The following is a 20674-nucleotide window of genomic DNA, read 5'->3' on the forward strand; positions in this document are numbered from 1 at the left end:
GGCTGAAAATTAAGTCCCAGCAGGCAAGTCTTAAGGTGGAAAAAGATGGATGCTTGAGAGAATAATTAGCAATTTTGGGCTTTAAATGAAGGCAAAAAAAATAAAAATTCTCCAGGGTTTGCTGCTTCTTTGAGTTGGGTGAGGAAAGTGTGTGTGTCCCAGTAGTTAGGAGAGTAAGTGTCTCTTTCACACACTCGCACACACGCTCCTACTCGTCCTCTGATTCCCTCCCTCTCACTGAGGTTCTTCCCTAAGGTACATATCTTTTTCTCTCCCCACTTTTTTTCCCCTTAGGATCATCAGGGCCAATATTAGAGAGAGTGAGAGAGAGGGGAAAAAAAAAAACGACAAGCGAGGTTTGGAGATGTCAGCTGGCAAGCCAATCACAGAGCATGGCCTTAGGTTACGCAAAAAAAAAAAAAAAAAAAAAATTATTATTCCTGCCCATCTGTCAATCATGCACCACCCCCTGGTAATGTAGCAAAGAAAGAAAGAGACAGAGAAAGAGAGAGAGAGAGAGAGAGAGAGAGAGAGAGAGAGAGGAGGCTGGGAGGGAATAAGAATGAAAGGGTGTCAGCACTGAGTTTCGGAGGTGTAGATTTGTCTTATTAAGATCTATATTGTCTGTATTAACATCAAGGGAACCCAGCTGAGTCAGAGTCGGGCCTGCTGACGGCATCGGGGAACGGCGTCACTATATTTAAGTACACCATGCCCCGAACTAATTGTTCCGGATGCGTGTGTGTGCACATGCATTCACACGTTGAGAAGAATTTTGTCTTGGAGAATTTTGATGGCCGCGTCCTCCCCTTGTGACGATGAGACACAAAGGAAACACAATAAAAAGCCGTAAAAGGTGGTGTGGCATGCAGTGTTCTGTGCCCCAGTGGCCCAAAGGCAGCACATTTTACATAAACACTATTGTCATTCGGATGGGATGAGGGCAGACGGTTAATGAGAAAGAGACACAGCACTAAAAGTTGACAATGCATTCTAATATAGACTCTGCCTCAGACTGACCTAAAACGCCGGGACAGAGGCGAACTGACAGTGGTTTCTGGTAAAAATACTAGAGACCAAAATTGCATTCAAATTAGTCTTATATCAGTAAGCACGTGTGGTTTTCCACTCAAAACAGCCTACAAATGCATTTAAAGAATAAATCATCGTCAGACGAGACAACAAAATTCGAAGAATGAAGAATTGAAGAATTATAATGCAAATATAACAAAGTAGAATTAAATAAATTCAGACAAATTAATATGACTAATTTTTATTTTTTGATGTAAAGTTTTGAAAATAAGTTTGAAGGTCTATAGGACTAGATAGATAGATGAAATGAGGATATTACATGTATTTCATCATATTTAATATATTAACTTTTAGTGGAAGAACACTTTCTATGAATAGCAATTCAGCGAATTCCTTTTCCTGTCATTCCGATTCAAATTCCAATTCAGTTTCCTGTAGGTTGTGGCCAATTTACTTCAAATTCCAGTTCATAATAATAATAAAAAAAGGTTTTCACATAAGTGCCCACCTCTTTTCCAGGAATGTTTAATTTGTGTTATTGTCCAGTATTCTCTTGCTTGGCTGTGGCTGGATAAAACTTTCTCCTCCAATCCAGTGATCAAGGACTGAAGTCTTGTGTTTCTGTTTATCTGCTAGTGTATCTATCTGTCTCACTCACAGCAGGGACATGGTCTGTGCGCAGCCACCGCAGGAGCTGAAGAGAGACACTGACAGCTCTGACCGCGGTCTGGAGGTCATATTTCCATTGCCCCGTTCTTTGCCTTTATTCTCCCTCATCAAAAGGTTCAGAGCAGCGCTGCAATTGCACCTCGATGCCATTCTGACATCTTAAATGTTCATTAATTTCTCTGTTTCTTACAGAATGCTACACCCCTGATCTGATTAGATATGAACCTGTTAGTTTGATTGCAGGTTACATTGATGTGTAGCATGCACTGTGTTCCCGACATCGAGAATAAAGATCTGCTTTCTATCAGCTGCATTGTGCCTAGATCAGCGGTTTGATTCTGCATTCTTGAAGAGTGACAGACGCGGATCTGCTCGCCAGGATTGGCTGGGAAAACCTGATCGGAGCGTAATTTACGAGTGGAGACGAGGAATGGTCTGCGGTCGGCATCTCAACAACACTGAAACCACATTTCCCAGGTCAAGGCCGTAAGGCCACGACACAACGGACCGGCTGGAAATGAGCTTACGATTAGAATCTCAAGGACTCGAACCCCAGCGTGCACCACAACGGTGTGAAGCCAGGACAAAAGCCAGAGATGCTTGACATAGCTACAGCACAAACAAGACCATTCCCTTCTAGCATAGCTATTGTGCTTCGGAGGAAGTCTTGATTCTCGTATCAATCGCACTTAATGAATTTACTGAAGTGGGCCCTAGAGCATGGAAATGAAGTGCGCTAGCAGATCAATGGGAATAAAGAGACTCGCCCGGAGCTTTGACCTCTGGGTCAGGAGTCTCTCATCCTCCCTCATTAAGTCATGTTTGTGGACACTCCTGCTTTTTATTAGGGCTAGGCTAATACATCACCTTACACACCCACAAAGTAGCCCATATAATCTAGGAAAGACACCCTTTTAGCTTCCTGTGAGTGGATGGAAGATAATTCGCAAACGACACAAGCCAAAACATAAGGTGCAGTCACATGTAGCGTTGTTCTACAAATTCCCGTGGGTGCAATCTTTAATTTCGCTAGGAATCCATACGATTTGGAATTTCACCCAGATTTGCCCCATTGACCAACGTAAAGATGCTTGATTTGAAAGTGACTTCTCGGTGAGTTCTTCCTCGGTGAGGCAATTGACAATACATAATGTACCTGTTTTGCCTGCAAGCTTTCACCGAATTTCGCTAATGTGTCCGCACCTTTAACGTTAGCTCTAATCCGTATGTGTTTGCTAGCAGCATGCGTAGGGAATGCAGAGACATACACAGAGGACCCCTGTGGTGCAGGTTTCTAAGGCGACCTGAAAACGGCCATAACCAGGTCCGGCTCTTTCTCAGGCTTTCCTCAAAGAGGGACATGTGTAGACCCCCACTATCCAATCCGGACAGTGTGGCCGGACACAGGCAAGCAATAAAACCTGGATTAGCGCAGCGTTCACACATAACACTAGAGCGAGAAAGTTTCTTAACACGCCCTAGCCCACCCTCTCCTCACACACGTCTCTCCTCTCTTTCATTCCCTCCATCTCTCCTTCTTTTGTGTCTGCGTCTCTCCTCCCTCCTCTTCCTTTGCCCCTTTCTCTTCAGAATTTCATTGTTTGTTATTACCATGTTAGAGATAAAGGAGGTCTGAGGAATTAGCTTGTTCTTACAGTTGCAGAGAAAATCCGCTTAAGTCCGCAACCCCCAAATTTGCGGTACCCAGAAGCCCCCTGCTCTCGGGATTTAACTAGAATGCGTATCTTTGTGGTGGGGGGAAAAAATCATTTTGTAAGGTGCCAACAGGGCTGAGATGGAGCAGTCCGACCCGTCTCCGGGCCCCCGTCCCCGCATCATGTCCTGGAAATGGGTGCATTTGTATAATATCACAGCTTTTGTCCCTACTTTGTAAGCTGGGGACAAAGCCCAGACACTCCTCCACCCCTCCCCGCTCATCCCCCCCAAACAAACCTTTTTCATTAGAGCAGCAAACACTTTCCCCTTCAATAGCCCTGATACTACGCATCATCCCCGGCATCTCTGCGGGACTCGAGCGCTTTAAAGCGCCTCTCTTCTCTCAGGACACAGAGCTTGCTTAATTAAACCACACTTAAGCCGGACAATAAGCCTTCGCGCAGGTCTGGGCGAGCCCGCCGAGAGTATTCATGGCCGTCGTAAAGCGAAAGCCGCGAGAGAGAGAGCTATATGCCAGATACTTTGTTCACACAAGATGAAGAGTCAACAGCCACCCCCACACCATTTCTCTCCTAATAACCACCTTTAGAAAGGCTCCGTCCCTGCACAATGCTTCTCCGCTCCCCTCCTCTCGCTCTCAATCACCCTCCAGGACAATGCCTAAAGCTCCGCAGCCCCCCAGGACCCTCGGCCCCACAACAGACACTTCTTTTATTGAAATTCTTTGGTGTTCTAATCCTCAGCTTCCTCTATAGGACAATAATGGAGTGTCAGTACTTTAGCTTTTTCCAGTGTGGCTATCATTAGACCGGCTTGGGTCACAAGCCCTCTCTTCCTCTTCTCTCAAGTTTGAAATTATTCTTGACTCAGGGTTATTGAAGCTCGAAAATGAATACATTACCAGGGCATATTGCATATTTCGGGGTGCTGTTATCCTTGCGAAGCACGTTGCCTGGCACGCATTCTTAAGCAAATATCGAATCAGACGTGAGAAGCGTAGACCGTATTTATTTTCAGAGTGTGACAGTCCAAACCCCAGGCCCCAGATGATGATATTAGAGTTCTGAATGAATGGATTTTATGTTAAAAAGAGGCTAGTGGAAATAATGTCACTTAAATATGACATTTGGGGATATAGGGTTTGTCTGTGTCAGTCTAAAAATGTCTTTTTGCTAAGTTTTCACAAGATTCAAATGCATCTCAGATTGAAAAAAGGATTTTTTACCTTGCTTTCTTAAAAGTATGGTTCTGCGTCCATGTGTACCATATTTGTATGTGCACATGTCCTGATTTTGCTGAGTTTGCATATTTTGTTGACCATGGAACAACATTTTAATCCAAAAATTTTAGTCTTGACCATATCCCTACACCATAACCTTAACCATGAGTAATCCCTAAAATCAGAGGAAATGATAGATGAATGACACTCATGTACAAGCACCAAACACTGATTGTAAGCCTAAACTTCACAAAAACTATAAACTGGTTCTTCAGATCTGATTGGATAATCTCGCACTTGGTAAAATCAGGTTCTGCATGTAGGTGCACTGGTCATTGTTTATGTATGAATAAAAGCCTAAATTAAATCTTTTTTATCATATCATATAAAGCAATTGTGTCTCTTCAGAAGACTTGGATTAAACCGCTCGATTGATATGGATTACTTTTATGTCTTTATGAACTTTCTAAAGCATCAGTGTTTTGGTGGAATGGACCTCAATTGGAGGGACAGAAATCTTAGGTTTCAGAAATATCTTAATTTGTTTATTAAAGATGAACAACATGAGGGTGAGTAAATGGTGATTTTTAATTTCTACATATATTATTTCTTTAAGATGTTCAACTGCGCTTATCTGAGTATTTAAGGGATAATTGACCTAAAATGTAATATTCTGTAATTAGTAGCCTCATGCACCAAAAGCACAACAAAAAGCATAAAAGTAATCCATTTGTCCTCTATATTCCAAGACTTCTCAAGCCATACAATAGCTTAACGTCAAAATGTATGCTATTATTCATATGGCTGCCCTCAAATTGCGCTTATGATTGCTTAGATTGCGATATGGCACATGCATTTCCAGATTTTTCACCAACAGTGGCAATTGTCATCGCCTCTTAAATTTCAGTCTGTTTCTTACATAGCTATCACATGTTTTTAGAAGACTTGGAATTTAGTGCATGGTTTGTGTAGACTGCTGTTATGGTTCTTTTCTGCTGTGCTTTTTTTTTTTTTTTTTGGAGATTGACAGCACCTGGTCACCATTTACCTTTATTTGGATAAGAGCAGTGTGAACATCCTGTCTAACATCTCCTGTTGTAGCCTACAGAGGAACTGGATTTCGAATGTCATAAAGGTGAGTAAATTCTGACAGTATTTTCATTTGTTATCTCTTTAAGATATCCAGCTACTGTCACCTGAGTATTAAGAAACTGTGGTGAGATCCTTCTTAATCTGAGGTTTATTTGAATCCTTTACTGTCAGAAAAAAAGCACAAATTGTACATTTAGGGCACATTTGTCAAACTCTGCTCCATGAGGGCCACTGTTCTACAGAGTGTAATTCCAACCAGGTCCAAAACCCCTGCCTGGAAATTTCTAGTAATCCTTTAGACCTTGATTAGCTGGCTCAGGTGTGTTTAATTGGGATTAGAGCTAAACTCTGCAGGACAGTGACCCTCAAGAACTGAGTTTGAGAACCCCTATTTTATGGGTACAACAGCTTGTTACTTGGGGCAGTTCCCTTTAAGGGACAACTTTGTACCCTGTCTGGTTCCCAATCCTGCACATTTTAGATGTCTTCCTAATCAAACACACCTGATTCAACTCATCAGCTCATTACTGAAGACTCCAAGACCTCAAATGTGAGTGTCAGCACTGTTGAGAAAAAAAAAAAAAAAACAGCATTTGCTGGTTAGGTATGTTTTGAAGCATTGCAGCTGGTTTAAGCTGGTCTTTAGTTGGTCATGAGCTGGTTATAAGCTGGTTACGAGCAGGTCCTGAACAGGAGCTAGTTGCTTAGGACCAGCTCAGGACCAGCACATGACTATATTAAACCAGCTCATAACCAGCTCAAACCTTCTGCCATGCTTCAAATCAAACCTAACCAGCATATAAGGGGATAAGAGAGACATCCAAAATGTGCAGTGCTGGGGGTTCTCCAGGACCAGGATTGACAACCACTGCCCTAAAAGGTGCGTATTACTGCCTTAGAGTACTACTGTGAGCCACTTAGGGGTGAATAAGGTACAAATAAGTCCTTCTGAAGGAACTGTCCCAATGACAAGCTGTTGTACCCTATTTTTGGACATTTTTTGGGAGTGTTGAAGTCCATTGTGACAGTCATTTACTACTATACAAACTGCTCTTTTTACAACTGATCCTCAAACCTGTTTTTATACCAATTCATCAATTAAATATACAATACACAATATATAAGGTACATGTATTTCCTAACAACACAAAGGGATTGCATAAGGCATATACTGTATATTATTAGGCTTACGTTATTATAAAGCTGCAATACAGTAAGGATGTAGTATATAGTAAAGTATTATAAAAGATCAGTAATAGAAATAAGATCTGACTCAATTCAGTGAGTAGAAACTATCTTTTCCAGTGAGACAAAAACATCAACAATGTGTTTATACTGACATCTTCTGGGTACTCTCAGTATTGTCACACATTTGTCTCAGAAATTGCTGTTAAAATGATTTTCTGTGTAGAGACTGCAGACCATCTTATATTATCTTATTAGCATTAGTGGTATCATACATAAATACATTACAATGAGTCGAGACTTCTGTGGTCCTCAAACCTCAATATCTTATTACATTTATTTGGGAAAAGTGGAATCAGTATGGTAACGTGTTTTTTAAAGCAGGAATAGGTTGGGGTTGGCTTGAAATATTTGAGGCATGCAGCTAGGGAATGTTCCAAATTCTAGTTAAAAACCTCTGGGGCAAATATGCGTACGTGTGTAAGAACATGAACAGTCAGCGTGACTTTCGTCTTGTATAATCTCGTATGAATTCCCTGAGCTGTTGTCTTCTGCAAAATGAACAGTGGTAATTATGGAAGCTCTTAAAATGAAATAACTTCATGCTTCTGTGCACTTTATGATTTTCATAGACTCATCAGAGAGTCGTCAAAAACCTCAAGGCAGCATCTGTTAAAAATATATGTACATAAAAAAAAAGAAAAAAGAAAGTAATTTGATGAAAATAGCCACAGCTTAGCCTCTCTTGACATAATAGCAATTTGATCTCATCTGCAGCCAGTGATTTACTCTGCGTAAAGTCATAATTTAAAGGTTAATTAATGTCACAAGCATTTGTCCCTCATGGGACAGAAAGACACAATGCTGCTGCAGTCTAAATGTAATCTTGTCTTTAAAGGTAGCCTGCTTCCAACAGGCTCGGTTCCAGCTGAAGGAATCACGTTGGGAAACATAAATCTTTGGGCCTGAGGGTTGCATTCTTAAAGAATATCAGAGTAGCATGTTCTGAGCTCCAAGATATAATTTAACAGCTTTTCAAATGTAGTAGCTCCCCGCCAAGAGCATTGTAAGAGCACGAGAGGGAAGACCACAGCGCTTTGAAGTTGTGTGCGTTTGCTACGGTTTAATCATCAGTGAAGACGCTCCCATGTCATTCAGACACATGGCTCACGTTTCAGTTCCTACAGGGCAAAATGACAGAGTTTGTGTAGCAGAGCTGATATTTCACACATCTTTGGGCCAGAGACTAAATAACTTCTTTTAGAAAGCCTATTAGTGGCCCTACAGCCTATTAGTGCCCTTATAGCATTTGTTGGAGCTTTAGCTTCACATTATGCAACATTTAAGATGGAAGGGTCATACGCAGCTATGAGCTGACTACATGCATATACCGGGTACAAATGCTTTTAGGTCATGTATGACTGCAGAACATCCTCAGTTTTTCATAGTGAAAGCATTTCATCTTGTTTTAAGTGACTTGAGGTGTGGTAACATCTATAGATAGCTTGGGAATAACATTATCTTCATAGTAGTCCACTATACATGCCTGACCATAAACAAGTGTTTCTGAAACTATCGACACTTTTGGCCTTAAAATAATCATTTTTAATAATTTTTAAAAGTACAGTAGACATACATGCATCACAGAAAAAGTTTTTTAGGTTTCTGAAAATTAAAGAACAAATTATAGAGGGCCACTATTATAATTTTATATCGCAATATAATATTATTCTGCGGTGTAAATGGCAGTGATGGAAATGATATCTTAAGCATATAAAACACTCTTGCTGTGCCTAATTTCACAGCTAGCATTTTATCTATCATAAATGCACATAAAATAATATTATTAATATACACACTTTTTCACAATTTTACAAAATTAGAGCTTAAATTTTAATTGTACATGATAGAAATATTGTTTTTAAGTAATATTTACCTTGATGTTCACACATCACAGTTATAGTTTAAAAACTAAAATAAAATAATAAATCATTTTCACATAATTCATCATATGTTTATGTAATATACAGTATGTTATATTAAAGTTTATATTTGTTTGTATTTTTAATGTTTAGATAATATTCTCAGCCAAGGCGCAAACTCTTTACATGAAAGGCATTTGAAAAAAAAACACAAGAAAAAAAAAAATTAATTATGAAAGTGGGTTTCCAATGTGACCTTCATGTCTAACCTTCATAAAGTTATTATTATTTTTTATTTTTTTGGATTAAAATAAAATAACCTTAGAAACACCCATGATATTAATTTTTCAGTACACATTATAGAAATTAAAAAAAAGTAATTTATGAACGGAGCTGGGTAGATTGAATAAAAATTATATCTGTTACTGATTCCAAATTACATGACAAAATTGTAGTTAGTAATGTAATCCATTACATTACACATTTTAGGTAATATAATAAGACTAACTTTTGATTATTTTTAGATTACTTGTGCCCTAACTTGTTTATCACATTGATTTAATTAGGATAATATACCATATTGATGTAAAAATGCATAGAAAAAAAATATTACTTTCCTTGTTATTAACAACATGAAGTGCAATAAACATTACATGTCAAGGTTTTCCAAATGGTTCATGAAGGAACTGCAAAGGGGTTTGTCAGTTAAAAAGCTAATAATGAATTAAATCATAAAAATGTAAAATTAAAATAGATTGATTTTAAAATATCAATCAAAATAGAACAAGAAATATCTAATTTGTTTACCAGCATGTAATTGGACTGTGAGAGAGAAATGTGAACATGCAAATGTGTAATGTGTTAAAATCTCAGAGGGGCTTCAAGTAAATATATCAGGTGGAAGAGGTTCAGATGACAAAAATGTTTGGGAGTCCCTGCATTACATGTAAATGAGAAATAATGTGAATTTGTGCATTTTAATGTGTTTGAAAGACAAACGCCTTCCAAAGACATAATAATGCTAAATAACCCACTAAGTGGGTTAAACTTCTTAAAAATGAAATGATTTTTGTAAATATGTAATCAATAAAAAAGTAACTGTAGTCTAATTATGGGTATTTTATAATATAATTGATCTACAAGTACTTAATTTTTGGAATCTGATTAGACCAGATTACATAGTTATCAGTTAGCCTACTACTCAGCCATGTTTATGAATTAGCCTACCTCTGAATGTAAAACATGACAAATTATAGTTTAATCACATGCAATGCATTAAATTATGATATTTAAAGGGACAGTTCAGCAAAATGAAAATCCTGCCTCCATTTCATCAACAGGATGATCCATACCAACTGTTATTGCATGTATTAAATGTGAATTTTTCAATTCCTAACATTCTGCCTAACTTCTCATTTTATGCAATTTTAATAACAGAATACAAAGTAACCAGCGTTGTTGTGAAATTCTGTTACAGTTAAACTTATTACAGAACCAGACATTTGAGACTGTAACAGCATGGGTAATATTTCGTTTAAATAAACTACTATACCCATAAATCTCAGTATTTTTGCATAATCGCCTAATCTCCCTCACTAGCACTTTCTGTGACGTTAAGGGGGCGTGCGCCTTTTCAGCAAATTATCAACGCATCGAACTCCGATTGGGCGACGTCCTCCACGTGACTCACATCGTCCAATCAGCGGCTATCCCGATGAATACATTTCCATCTTTCTAAAGGTGAGTTCTGAAAAACGATGACGTGAAACGATGAAGTCTTGCTGTGTTGTCACCATCTGTTTGCACAGGAACAAAGTGCTTCAAAGCAAACATGATGAAATAAACAGACGTGTCAAGTTTCGAAAACCGGCAAGGCTACATTGCACAAGGGCTCCAGAACTGAAGCTATCCCGATAACGTTTCGAAACAAATTTCAACCAGAGGGAAATAGCGCTATATTATTTTTCGCGAGTACGTACTGTGAAGTTTCTGCGTGGTTCGTGAAGACTCTTGCGCAATATTGTACAGTAAGTGACCCGTGCTTCGTCCCACTCATCATTTTAAATAACAACAACGGAACACTTTCAGAAGTTGTTGATTTTCCACACACTGCATATTGATGTTTATCTTTACATACTGTTCTATGACTTTTTATAGTCAATGCGTCTGAACGTCAGTGAACGTAATGTAATTTACACCCATATGTGCATTTACACGTGTTTCTTGTGTCTGGCAGTAAGTGCGCAGTAGTTCTGAGTGTGCCTCCGCTGCGCGAGGATGAACGTGGGCACGGCGCACAGTGAGGTCAATCCAAACACCCGAGTGATGAACAGCAGGGGTATATGGCTCTCCTATGTGCTTGGCATCGGCCTCCTACACATAATACTGCTCAGCATACCGTTCGTCAGCGTTCCTGTGGTCTGGACCCTCACCAACCTCATCCACAACTTGGTAAGAGCTGCTAAATGACACCGGGCTAAAAAGTTTAACTGCTAACTTAATATTAACATGGTTCACCGTATTACGTTTTTAGGTTAGTGGTTGTTGTTGTTGTTGTTTTTCTAAAACATCACAGTACCAAAATTGTGTATAATTAAGAAATGTACCAAAATTATTCTTAAATCAAGCTCTGAAATGTATTTTAGAAGACTGTATGAACTTCATTGCCCCAAAATATGCAAAATTATTAACATTGACTGAATTGGAAAATGCCCATGTTTTAATGCAGTAATTCATTATACAGAACAAATTGTGCTCAAACTGTGTTTGTCCTCACTGCAAGTGAATGTATTTTTTATATTTAGTTTGTATATACTTTTATAGCTGTATGTTTTTATAACATTTATAACATATAATTTATTATAGTCTGTGTTGTACTTTTATAAAAACTTTTTTTTGTAGCTTGTTTATAGTTCGCCATCCATCTAAGTGATATTTCTAAAAAAAATTTGTTGTGTACATCCAACAAAAGATACGCGAGGCATTTTGTCCACCTGTTTACAAGCTGGTTATTGCTATATATTTTGCTATTGTAAAAGCCTGTTCACTCTGTTCATGATAACTATATATAAAGTTTTAATATACTTTTTAATTCTGTGAGAATAGAAGTCCAAAGCTGTAATGATAGGAACAGTATATTTGGAATCACGTCCATTTCATTTAATGATAAAAACATCGACAGCTAGTCAGAATCCACTTGACTTTTAAGAGCTTGAGCATTCGAAGTGGCAGGCAACATAACTAAATAATAAATATAACATTATCATGCATTGATGTGAACGCTAAAATGGACAGGTGTGAACAGGCCTTAACTACAGTATCATTGTAGCATTGTTATAACATGTAACAGATCTGCAACTCATTTTGGCTCACGGTCTGCCAATAGAACGCCATTGCATTAGCTTCATAGTGTAAATGTAGCACAGATGCTTTCTTAAGAGCTTCTTAAGATGCAGACGCCTAAAATAATCATTTGTTTTGTGACAGTCCCCAGCTGCAGAAACTCTGAAACGGCAACATTTTTTTCTTGCTGAATTTTGGCCCGTTCAGTTGCTGACTCTAGGTTCTGTAATTTCAGCCAGTGTTGGACTAACAGAGCCATCCTGTATCGCCTTTCTTAGTCGTCCTGCTCCCAAAACAGATCAGCTCTTGCTGTTGTCCTAAGAGTTTCACAACATCTGCTGATAGAGCTTTGAAGAATTGTACCAAAGGTCATGATGTTCTGTGACTGTCTTTCTGCCATAGTGCATGTATATCTTCCTACACACGGTAAAAGGAACGCCGTTTGAGACTCCAGACCAAGGCAAGGCCCGGCTTCTAACCCACTGGGAACAGATGGACTACGGGGTCCAGTTCACCGCCTCTCGAAAGTTTCTCACCATCACCCCTATTATACTGTAAGAGTGTTTGCCTTTGCTCTGTGCTGTTAGAAGCTTCGTTCTGCATGTCACGCTAATTTGTCCCTTTTGGTTGTGTTCTGCACACGCGCTGAGAAGGCTTTCACAGCTTGCTCTGCATGACCATGAGCAAGAGGCAGTGATGCTGACATCCTGTGGTGTCTGCTGGCAAGGAGAGCCGGATTTAGAAACAGTTAGTCAGTCAGTCAGGTCATTTGCTCTACTCTTTTCTTCTCTCTTATGTCTTCTCCTCTCATATTGTGAGTGTTTATCTGTTGGTTACAGTGAGGGATGAGGAGGTTTGTCTTGCTTTTACCGCTGTTCTTAATGTTAACATGAAACAGGACCTCAAAAACCTTTTATTTAAAAAATGTGCTTGCATTTTAAAAAAAGTGAAATTGTGATGCTGTGTCATTTAATGTATTTCAGAGAGATATTTGACAAAAAAAAAAAAGTGAGTGAGACTTCCCTGCTGACAAAACAAGAGCCAGCCTGGTTTGCTGTTCTTAGCTTGTATAAGTTGTTCTTAGATGTTCTAGCTGGATTGGTAGCCTCGCCAAACTGGTGTTTAGCATCCTGCAATGTTTTAAATCTGAAAGAGCACCGTGTATAAAGTTATTGTCTCTCAAAAGAAAGAGTCGACTCTGAATCATTGAAATGAGTCGTTTTTAAAACGAATCCCAAGCCGTTTCATGTTGACGTTAGCATATTGCCACCCACTTGTTGGTCTTTTTGCGTTGGTCTGAATGAAAATGCAAATTCATTCTTTGCCACTAGGTGCTGCTTTTAGAGCGGTATATATATATATAGGGGTAAATAGCGGTTTCCCCGGTAACGGCTGTAAACAAAGCAGCACTGCCCTCACAAACACTGCTTTATCAGGCATTACAGGCAAGATGAAATTAAAATGAGACCAATCACCGCAGATTAGCGTCACTCAAAGGAGGGGTTTGGGAAAATGAATCGTTGAGCGAATCGTTTGGGAGTCCTTGAGCAAGTAATGTAAAAATAAATGCATATTATAAGACAATGAAAGTGATTTTTTGACCTTGCATGCATGTCAACCTGTTGATGGGGACTCCCAAAACCAAAATATGAACCTTTCATTACCCATAATAGGGGCACTTTAAATCCATTACAGCATTCAGAACATTGGGAACAAGTAGAGCACTTCAACAATATTACTGCAGGCCTACTATTAATACTGAAGTCCGCTGGTTTCATTTTACAGTAAATACAGTCGATAACTGAGGTTCAAGATGATAACAGTTGCATTTGAATGAAACGAGAGAGTGTGCCGTGGTGTAATATGAAAGACGTGAACGAAGCGCCACCCTCTAGACTAATACCCAGATGAGCGGTATGTTATTTGCTGTTGCTAATGGGGAATAACACACAGTGTTGCGGCTGACCAATCAGAATCAAGTTATCCATAGAGCCGTGTAATATTTTTTTTTTTTTTCTTTAGAATAGCATGCACTATACTAGAAATGTTCATTAAGTAACTATATCTCTTTTTATATTGCTCTGATTTTATATTGATTATAATCCTCTTTTTATATACAGTATACAGTGGGTACGGAAAGTATTCAGACCCCCTTACATTTTTCACTCTGTTATATTGCAGCCATTTGCTAAAATCATTTAAGTTAATTTTTTTCCTCATTAATGTACACACAGCTTGTTGACATTTTTGCAGATTTATTAAAAAAGAAAAACTGAAATATCACATGGTCCTAAGTATTCAGACCCTTTGCTCAGTATTTAGTAGAAGCACCCTTTTGATCTAATACAGCCATGAGTCTTTTTGGGAAAGATGCAACAAGTTTTTCACACCTGGATTTGGGGATCCTCTGCCATTCCTCCTTGCAGATCCTCTCCAGTTCTGTCAGGTTGGATGGTAAACGTTGGTGGACAGCCATTTTTAGGTCTCTCCAGAGATGCTCAATTGGGTTTAAGTCAGGGCTCTGGCTGGGCCATTCAAGAACAGTCACGGAGTTGTTGTGAAGCCACTCCTTCGTTATTTTAGCTGTGTGCTTAGGGTCATTGTCTTGTTGGAAGGTAAACCTTGGCCCAGTCTGAGGTCCTGAGCACTCTGGAGAAGGTTTTCGTCAGGATATCCCTGTACTTGGCCGCATTCATCTTTCCCTCGATTGCAACCAGTCGTCCTGTCCCTGCAGCTGAAAAACACCCCACAGCATGATGCTGCCACCACCATGCTTCACTGTTGGGACTGTATTGGACAGGTGATGAGCAGTGCCTGGTTTTCTCCACACATACCGCTTAGAATTAAGGCCAAAAAGTTCTATCTTGGTCTCATCAGACCAGAGAATCTTATTCAGGTGTTTTTTAGCAAACTCCATGCGGGCTTTCATGTGTCTTTCACTGAGGAGAGGCTTCCGTCGGGCCACTCTGCCATAAAGCCCCGACTGGTGGAGGGCTGCAGTGATGGTTGACTTTCTACAACTTTCTCCCATCTCCCGACTGCATCTCTGGAGCTCAGCCACAGTGATCTTTGGGTTCTACTTTACCTCTCTCACCAAGGCTCTTCTCCCCCGATAGCTCAGTTTGGCCGGACGGTCAGCTCTAGGAAGGGTTCTGGTCGTCCCAAATGTCTTCCATTTAAGGATTATGGAGGCCACTGTGCTCTTAGGAACCTTAAGTGCAGCAGAAATTTTTTTGTAACCTTGGCCAGATCTGTGCCTTGCCACAATTCTGTCTCTGAGCTCTTCAGGCAGTTCCTTTGACCTCATGATTCTCATTTGCTCTGACATGCACTGTGAGCTGTAAGGTCTTACATAGACAGGTGTGTGGCTTTCCTAATCAAGTCCAATCAGTATAATCAAACACAGCTGGACTCAAATGAAGGTGTAGAACCATCTCAAGGATGATCAGAAGAAATGGACAGCACCTGAGTTAAATATATCAGTGGGTCTGAATACTTAGGACCATGTGATATTTCAGGTTTTCTTTTTTAATAAATCTGCAAAAATGTCAACAATTCTGTGTTTTTCTGTCAATATGGGGTGCTGTGTGTACATTGAGGAAAAAAAATTAACTTAAATGATTTTAGCAAATGGCTGCAATATAACAAAGAGTGAAAAATTTAAGGGGATCTGAATACTTTCCGTACCCACTGTATGTATGAAAAGCATTCTGTTGCAGCATGAAGAAACCACATCCTATGTTTCCATTAGATGCAGTCTTGTGCTGTGCTTGCTTGAGAAACTTCTGTAGCCTCTGCATCTGTGCATCTCATGTTGCTATCTGACATCTAACTTTATCTTGTCCTTGTCCTTCCCCTCTACAGGTATTTCCTGACCAGTTTCTATACAAAGTATGACAGGGTCCACTTCATCATCAACACCATTTCCCTGCTCACTGTGCTTATCCCCAAACTGCCTCAGTTCCACGGGGTCCGTCTCTTTGGAATTAATAAGTACTGACAAGGCTTTGATCTACAACACAAGAGGATGTGTGGCCACTTTCTCTGTGGGAATAAAAAAGGGGGAAATTTAGAGCTTCAATGGATGCTCTGCTGCTTTGCGGTCAAAGTGGCCGAACAATCTGCTATGGTATCACTTTTATTGATGTTACATTCAGTAGATACAAACACATTTGTAGAACCACCAGCAGAATGCAGCAAAAGAGGGTCTCGGGATATGTTAGGACCACCATTATACTCTGTATTGAAACAGACAGTGTTGGTTAAGAGCGTTATATACGCCATTGGGAACCATGTGTTAGATTTCAGTCACTTTGGCAGAAATGCTGCATTGATGCAATGAATCAGATGGGTCAAAATAGGCTGATTCTTAACTGTTTTGGGGGCCTGAGTCAGCACTTCCCAAAGTTCAGCACAAGGTGTTTAGAAAGAGAAAAAAGGTACTGTGTTTCTGAAGAAAGTGTACAAGGCTATTTTTAGCACAGGTGCAAAAGACTGGCTTCAATCCCATAGTTGGACAATGTCATCCTGTCCTGACAATACTTTTGCTAGACATGTATTTCATGATTTTAGATTTAAAACAAAACTAGTTAAATTTAATATATGCACAACCTGTTAAAATATTTTATGTCGTAGTGTTTTTTTCCAGAGCCCTAACAGTTTCAAACCTCTCGCTATTTTATAACATGCACTTAATATTGAGTAACAAAAAAGCTAGTTGGTTGCTTGTAAAAACCTAGATGAGTGGCTTCTGATGGGGAGAACAGGTGCAAGGGAATATTGGATTAGATAATTTTTCCCCCAAGAGAGAAACTGCAGTCTAACTTTGCATATGACCTTTGGACCGTAGTCTGTCTCATTGTACTCTTGTGTACAACTCTTGCACTTCTTGTCCAGGTCTTAGTGAGGATAGATCAAATGTTAATGCAGTTTGCTAAGTTACAGAATATTTCTGCAAAGCATCATCAAAATGTGAATAAGATGTGTAAGTGCTTATCTTTATTGTTTTATGTCTGTCTCACAAAGGCAGTAACTGAAACAGATTTTTTTTTTAAATTGGCAATTCAAAGCAAACCTGTCTGTCACAGTACAGATCTACAGATTTGAGTTTTGACCAAATACTGTATGTAGTTACTGCATTTTGCCTGTGAACAGCAGTATGGACTGATGACAGGCCCTGTGATATGCATTTTGCACGACAGTACTATAATGTGCATAATTTCTAATAATTAGTAAATATCTTAATTTTTGTACCAAAAAGTCATATTGGAATGATGTATGGTCTGTGACTAACCCTGCAGGCATATTCCTAGTACATACCAAGCAAGATTCTCTAAAGGTTGCTTTGAAAATGACATTGCTTGCCTTTATTTTCTAATACAGCATTTCATTGTCATATTTAGTAACAATTTGTTATATCGGTGTCTCAGTCGTGCTCAGTGTGGAGTTTGTTTTATTGCTGCCCTCTCTTCAGTGGAATACAGTCAGAACAATTGTGAAACTAGTAATCCTGCATATGTGGAGCAATGTCTTATCTAGCAGATCAGTTGACCTTGGTCTATATTTGTCCCTTATCTTAGTTTGCGACTGACAGATGCTTGTTTATTGTCGACATGATCAGTATTTGCAATAATACTTATTATGGAAAATGTATTTTGCAAATAGCTTTATTACAGTCGATGATTTCTTCATAATTGATTTGTTGACAGGGTACCTCGCAATTGTGTTTAATGCAATTGCAGATCAACATTGTGACAGGGCTGATATGTCAAAATCATTTTTACTGTTGAGCTCATTTGTTCATCAGCTGGGCTTCAGTTCTCATCATTTGCAGATGTTTTGTCTCTCATTCAACTGGCTTCATCAGGTGTAGCTAATGGGATGTTCCTTGAAATTACATTTTGTCCCATGTTGTATTAGTACATTTACACTATTTAATACTGCAAGCGGTGAATCTTTATATTTTGGGAACTGTAAGAACAAGAACTCCGGCTTGAGAATTTGTTGTGGTGTGGTAATCGTAGGTGTTGCGTACCGTGCTGCATCTGGCCTTACCAGCTGGCAGGATGTTGATGTCAGTTTTCATGCCGAGTGATAATCAGAGACTTTCTTTCTCTTATAGTCAAGTACAATGTCTTTTAGTTGCAGCAGAGCCTCTCGGACAAATTGTCAGTTGTAAAACTGTTCTTCCCTCTCTGTTTGACGGTTTGTCCTGTTTGCATTCACACAGTGATTGTGATTGACAGCAACTCCATCAGCAATTCACTAGCTGCACGGCGGGATGCTGTGCAAGGTTAAAAAGCAGGGATAATCTTATCCTGTGACTGATGAAGCGTATTCATCAGCTAATGTGAAACAATGCGCAGTAATGAATGAATGAACTCTACCTGACATTTTACAATGAGCCAGATGAATGAAAATGAACATTTAAAGGGACAGTTCAGCCAAAAATAGAAATTCTGTCATTTATTAACATTCATGTCATGTCCAAAGCTGATTTTCGTTCTTATGTGGAACACGAAAGGATATTTTGAGTACTGTTTTTCATATGATAAAAGTCAGTGGGGTCCAAAACAACAACTTTAAAAAAATAAAAAAAATAATCTTATTTTCTGATATCTACATAAAAAAGCAAATCATAGAGGTTTGGAATGACATGAAGGTGAGTAAACGATGGCAGTATTTTCTTTTTTTGGAAGAACGGTCCTTTGGTCTATGGCTTAAAAATAGATTGACTTCCTCTAGTTTAACAAATGAGAAAATGTACCTTAAAGACAGTGACGATATAAAGAAAGCACCACACCAGTATTCCAGAGCGCAACGTGAGCCAGGGCCGTGCTTTTGGGTTGTTACCCAAAGCCTACCCAAAACTTTTTAAACATTGACTGGGTGAGAGTTCATCAGAATGGGCGAGAGTGAGACCTCATGTGTCAGTGTCAGTTCTCCATTACTAGCTGCAGCCTATGTAAGCTGTCTATCACCCTGTCAACACGTCTCTCCCCTCAGTGAGCAGATCCATTCCAAACATGAGGCGTTTCCTTCCTTCTACACATTTTACAGTGGTTTAACAGGGCTTTTTCACTAGCATATTTCTGTATGACACCCCAGATGGTACGTGTTTTATTTTTAAATATTGTGTGCTATGGCTTTGTGTGTATTGTATTACAGTAACATCGGCCCTGAAAGCAGTCTGCACCTGTAGCATTTAAGGTTATATAGTATTAGCGTGAAGGGCTATCGGTAACAGGACAAAGTCACACTGAAGCTGACTGTTCTTCACTTCTGGGAATTTCTTTTATATACAGAGAGAATTGAATAATTTGTTATGACATGTACACTACTGTTCAAAGGTTTGGCATTGGTAAGATTTGTTTTTAAAGATTTTTGAAAGAAGTCTCTTATGTTCGCTGGATTTACTTGATCAAAAATACGGTGAAACTAGTAATAATATTACAATGTATTATTACAGTTATTAAATATTATTACAATTAAAAAATAATTGTTTTGAATGATTGAATTTATTCCTGTGATGGTAAAGCTAGTTTTTAAGCAGCCATTACTCCAGTCTTCAGTGTCGCATGATCCTTTTGTAACAATGTTAAAAGTCTTTACTGTCTATTTAATGCATCCTTTTATTTAATACATCCTTTCTTGATAAATACATTCATTTATTAAAAAACAAAACAAAAAAAACAAACAAACTTACTGATCCTAAACTTCTGTACGGTAGTGTAGATGGAGTAGATAACATGATAACTTGGATACTGAGAGTAGGTGTATTGGTAATTACAAAAGTGATGGCATTTACATATTAAACTGAAGGTTTGATTTGTAGTGCACTGTAAGACAAAAACATTTTTTTTTAAATTCTGAAAAACAGAATGTCTGACAGGAGTTTATCTGTTAATATTACAGACATTTCCTTTAAACCCCAAAACACAATGCCATGCATAATTTAAAATACGGGTAAAACACCTGTGAAAAATCATTTCATATTAACTTTCATATTAACACATTTTTACAGACGTTTCTTAGAGTGTGGTAGATGTTAAAATATGAACTGTTCAACTGAAATGCTTTTAATTATTCATTTATGTAATGTCATTAGGAATAAAATTGAATTTTAAAGGAAAAAGTCTTTTTTTTTCATCTTTTTGTAAATATCCGAGTTGGCCACTAGGTGTCAGCACAGCTAATGCTATGAAATGTTACATTTTTACAGTTTTGTTTACTGCTAGCTATTCAATGTTGTATGTGGTTACCATAGAGACAGAATTATCAGGGTATTGTTAAGATTTTCATGGTCTTCCTTTTTTCTGTATCCGAGTATTTTCAGGAACAAAACAGGATGTTGACCCTGTCAACAGTCCTTGCCTGTAGTCCCATTAATAATATAATCATCTGATCCTGTGCTGACTTTGAAGGCCCCAGCTTCATATTCCAGTGGTCTTCAAAAGGCGGCCTGCCAATTATTTTTTTTTTTTTACCTGTAGGAGTTTCTTTCTTCTGCTGAACACAAAAGAAGGTATTTTGAAGA

The 20674-nt window shown here is 38.7% G+C and overlaps 1 protein-coding gene across 1 annotated transcript; it reads left to right on the forward strand.

Annotated features, from left to right (window-relative positions):
• Window positions 1–10340: 10340 nt before the first annotated feature.
• Window positions 10341–20276, forward strand: ormdl3 (ORMDL sphingolipid biosynthesis regulator 3). Its single transcript, XM_058794472.1, has 4 exons — window positions 10341–10823; window positions 11033–11247; window positions 12541–12692; window positions 16003–20276. Exons 2-4 carry the CDS (start codon window positions 11074–11076, stop codon window positions 16136–16138), a joined length of 462 nt encoding a protein of 153 aa, XP_058650455.1. The 5' UTR covers window positions 10341–10823; window positions 11033–11073; the 3' UTR covers window positions 16139–20276.
• The last annotated feature ends 398 nt before the right edge of the window (window positions 20277–20674 follow it).

This window comes from Onychostoma macrolepis, chromosome 12 (assembly GCF_012432095.1).
Source record: "Onychostoma macrolepis isolate SWU-2019 chromosome 12, ASM1243209v1, whole genome shotgun sequence".
In the NCBI taxonomy this organism is placed as follows: domain Eukaryota; kingdom Metazoa; phylum Chordata; class Actinopteri; order Cypriniformes; family Cyprinidae; genus Onychostoma; species Onychostoma macrolepis.

What these genes read in the sequence shown, in the direction of transcription:
- ormdl3 (XM_058794472.1), top strand. Translation starts at nt 11,074, where the DNA reads ATGAACGTGGGCACGGCGCACAGTGAGGTCAATCCAAACACCCGAGTG. An exon ending in CCAACCTCATCCACAACTTG is followed by an intron (nt 11,248 to 12,540) that starts GTAAGAGCTGCT and finishes TTTCTGCCATAG; the next exon opens with TGCATGTATATCTTCCTACA. An exon ending in ACCATCACCCCTATTATACT is followed by an intron (nt 12,693 to 16,002) that starts GTAAGAGTGTTT and finishes TCCCCTCTACAG; the next exon opens with GTATTTCCTGACCAGTTTCT.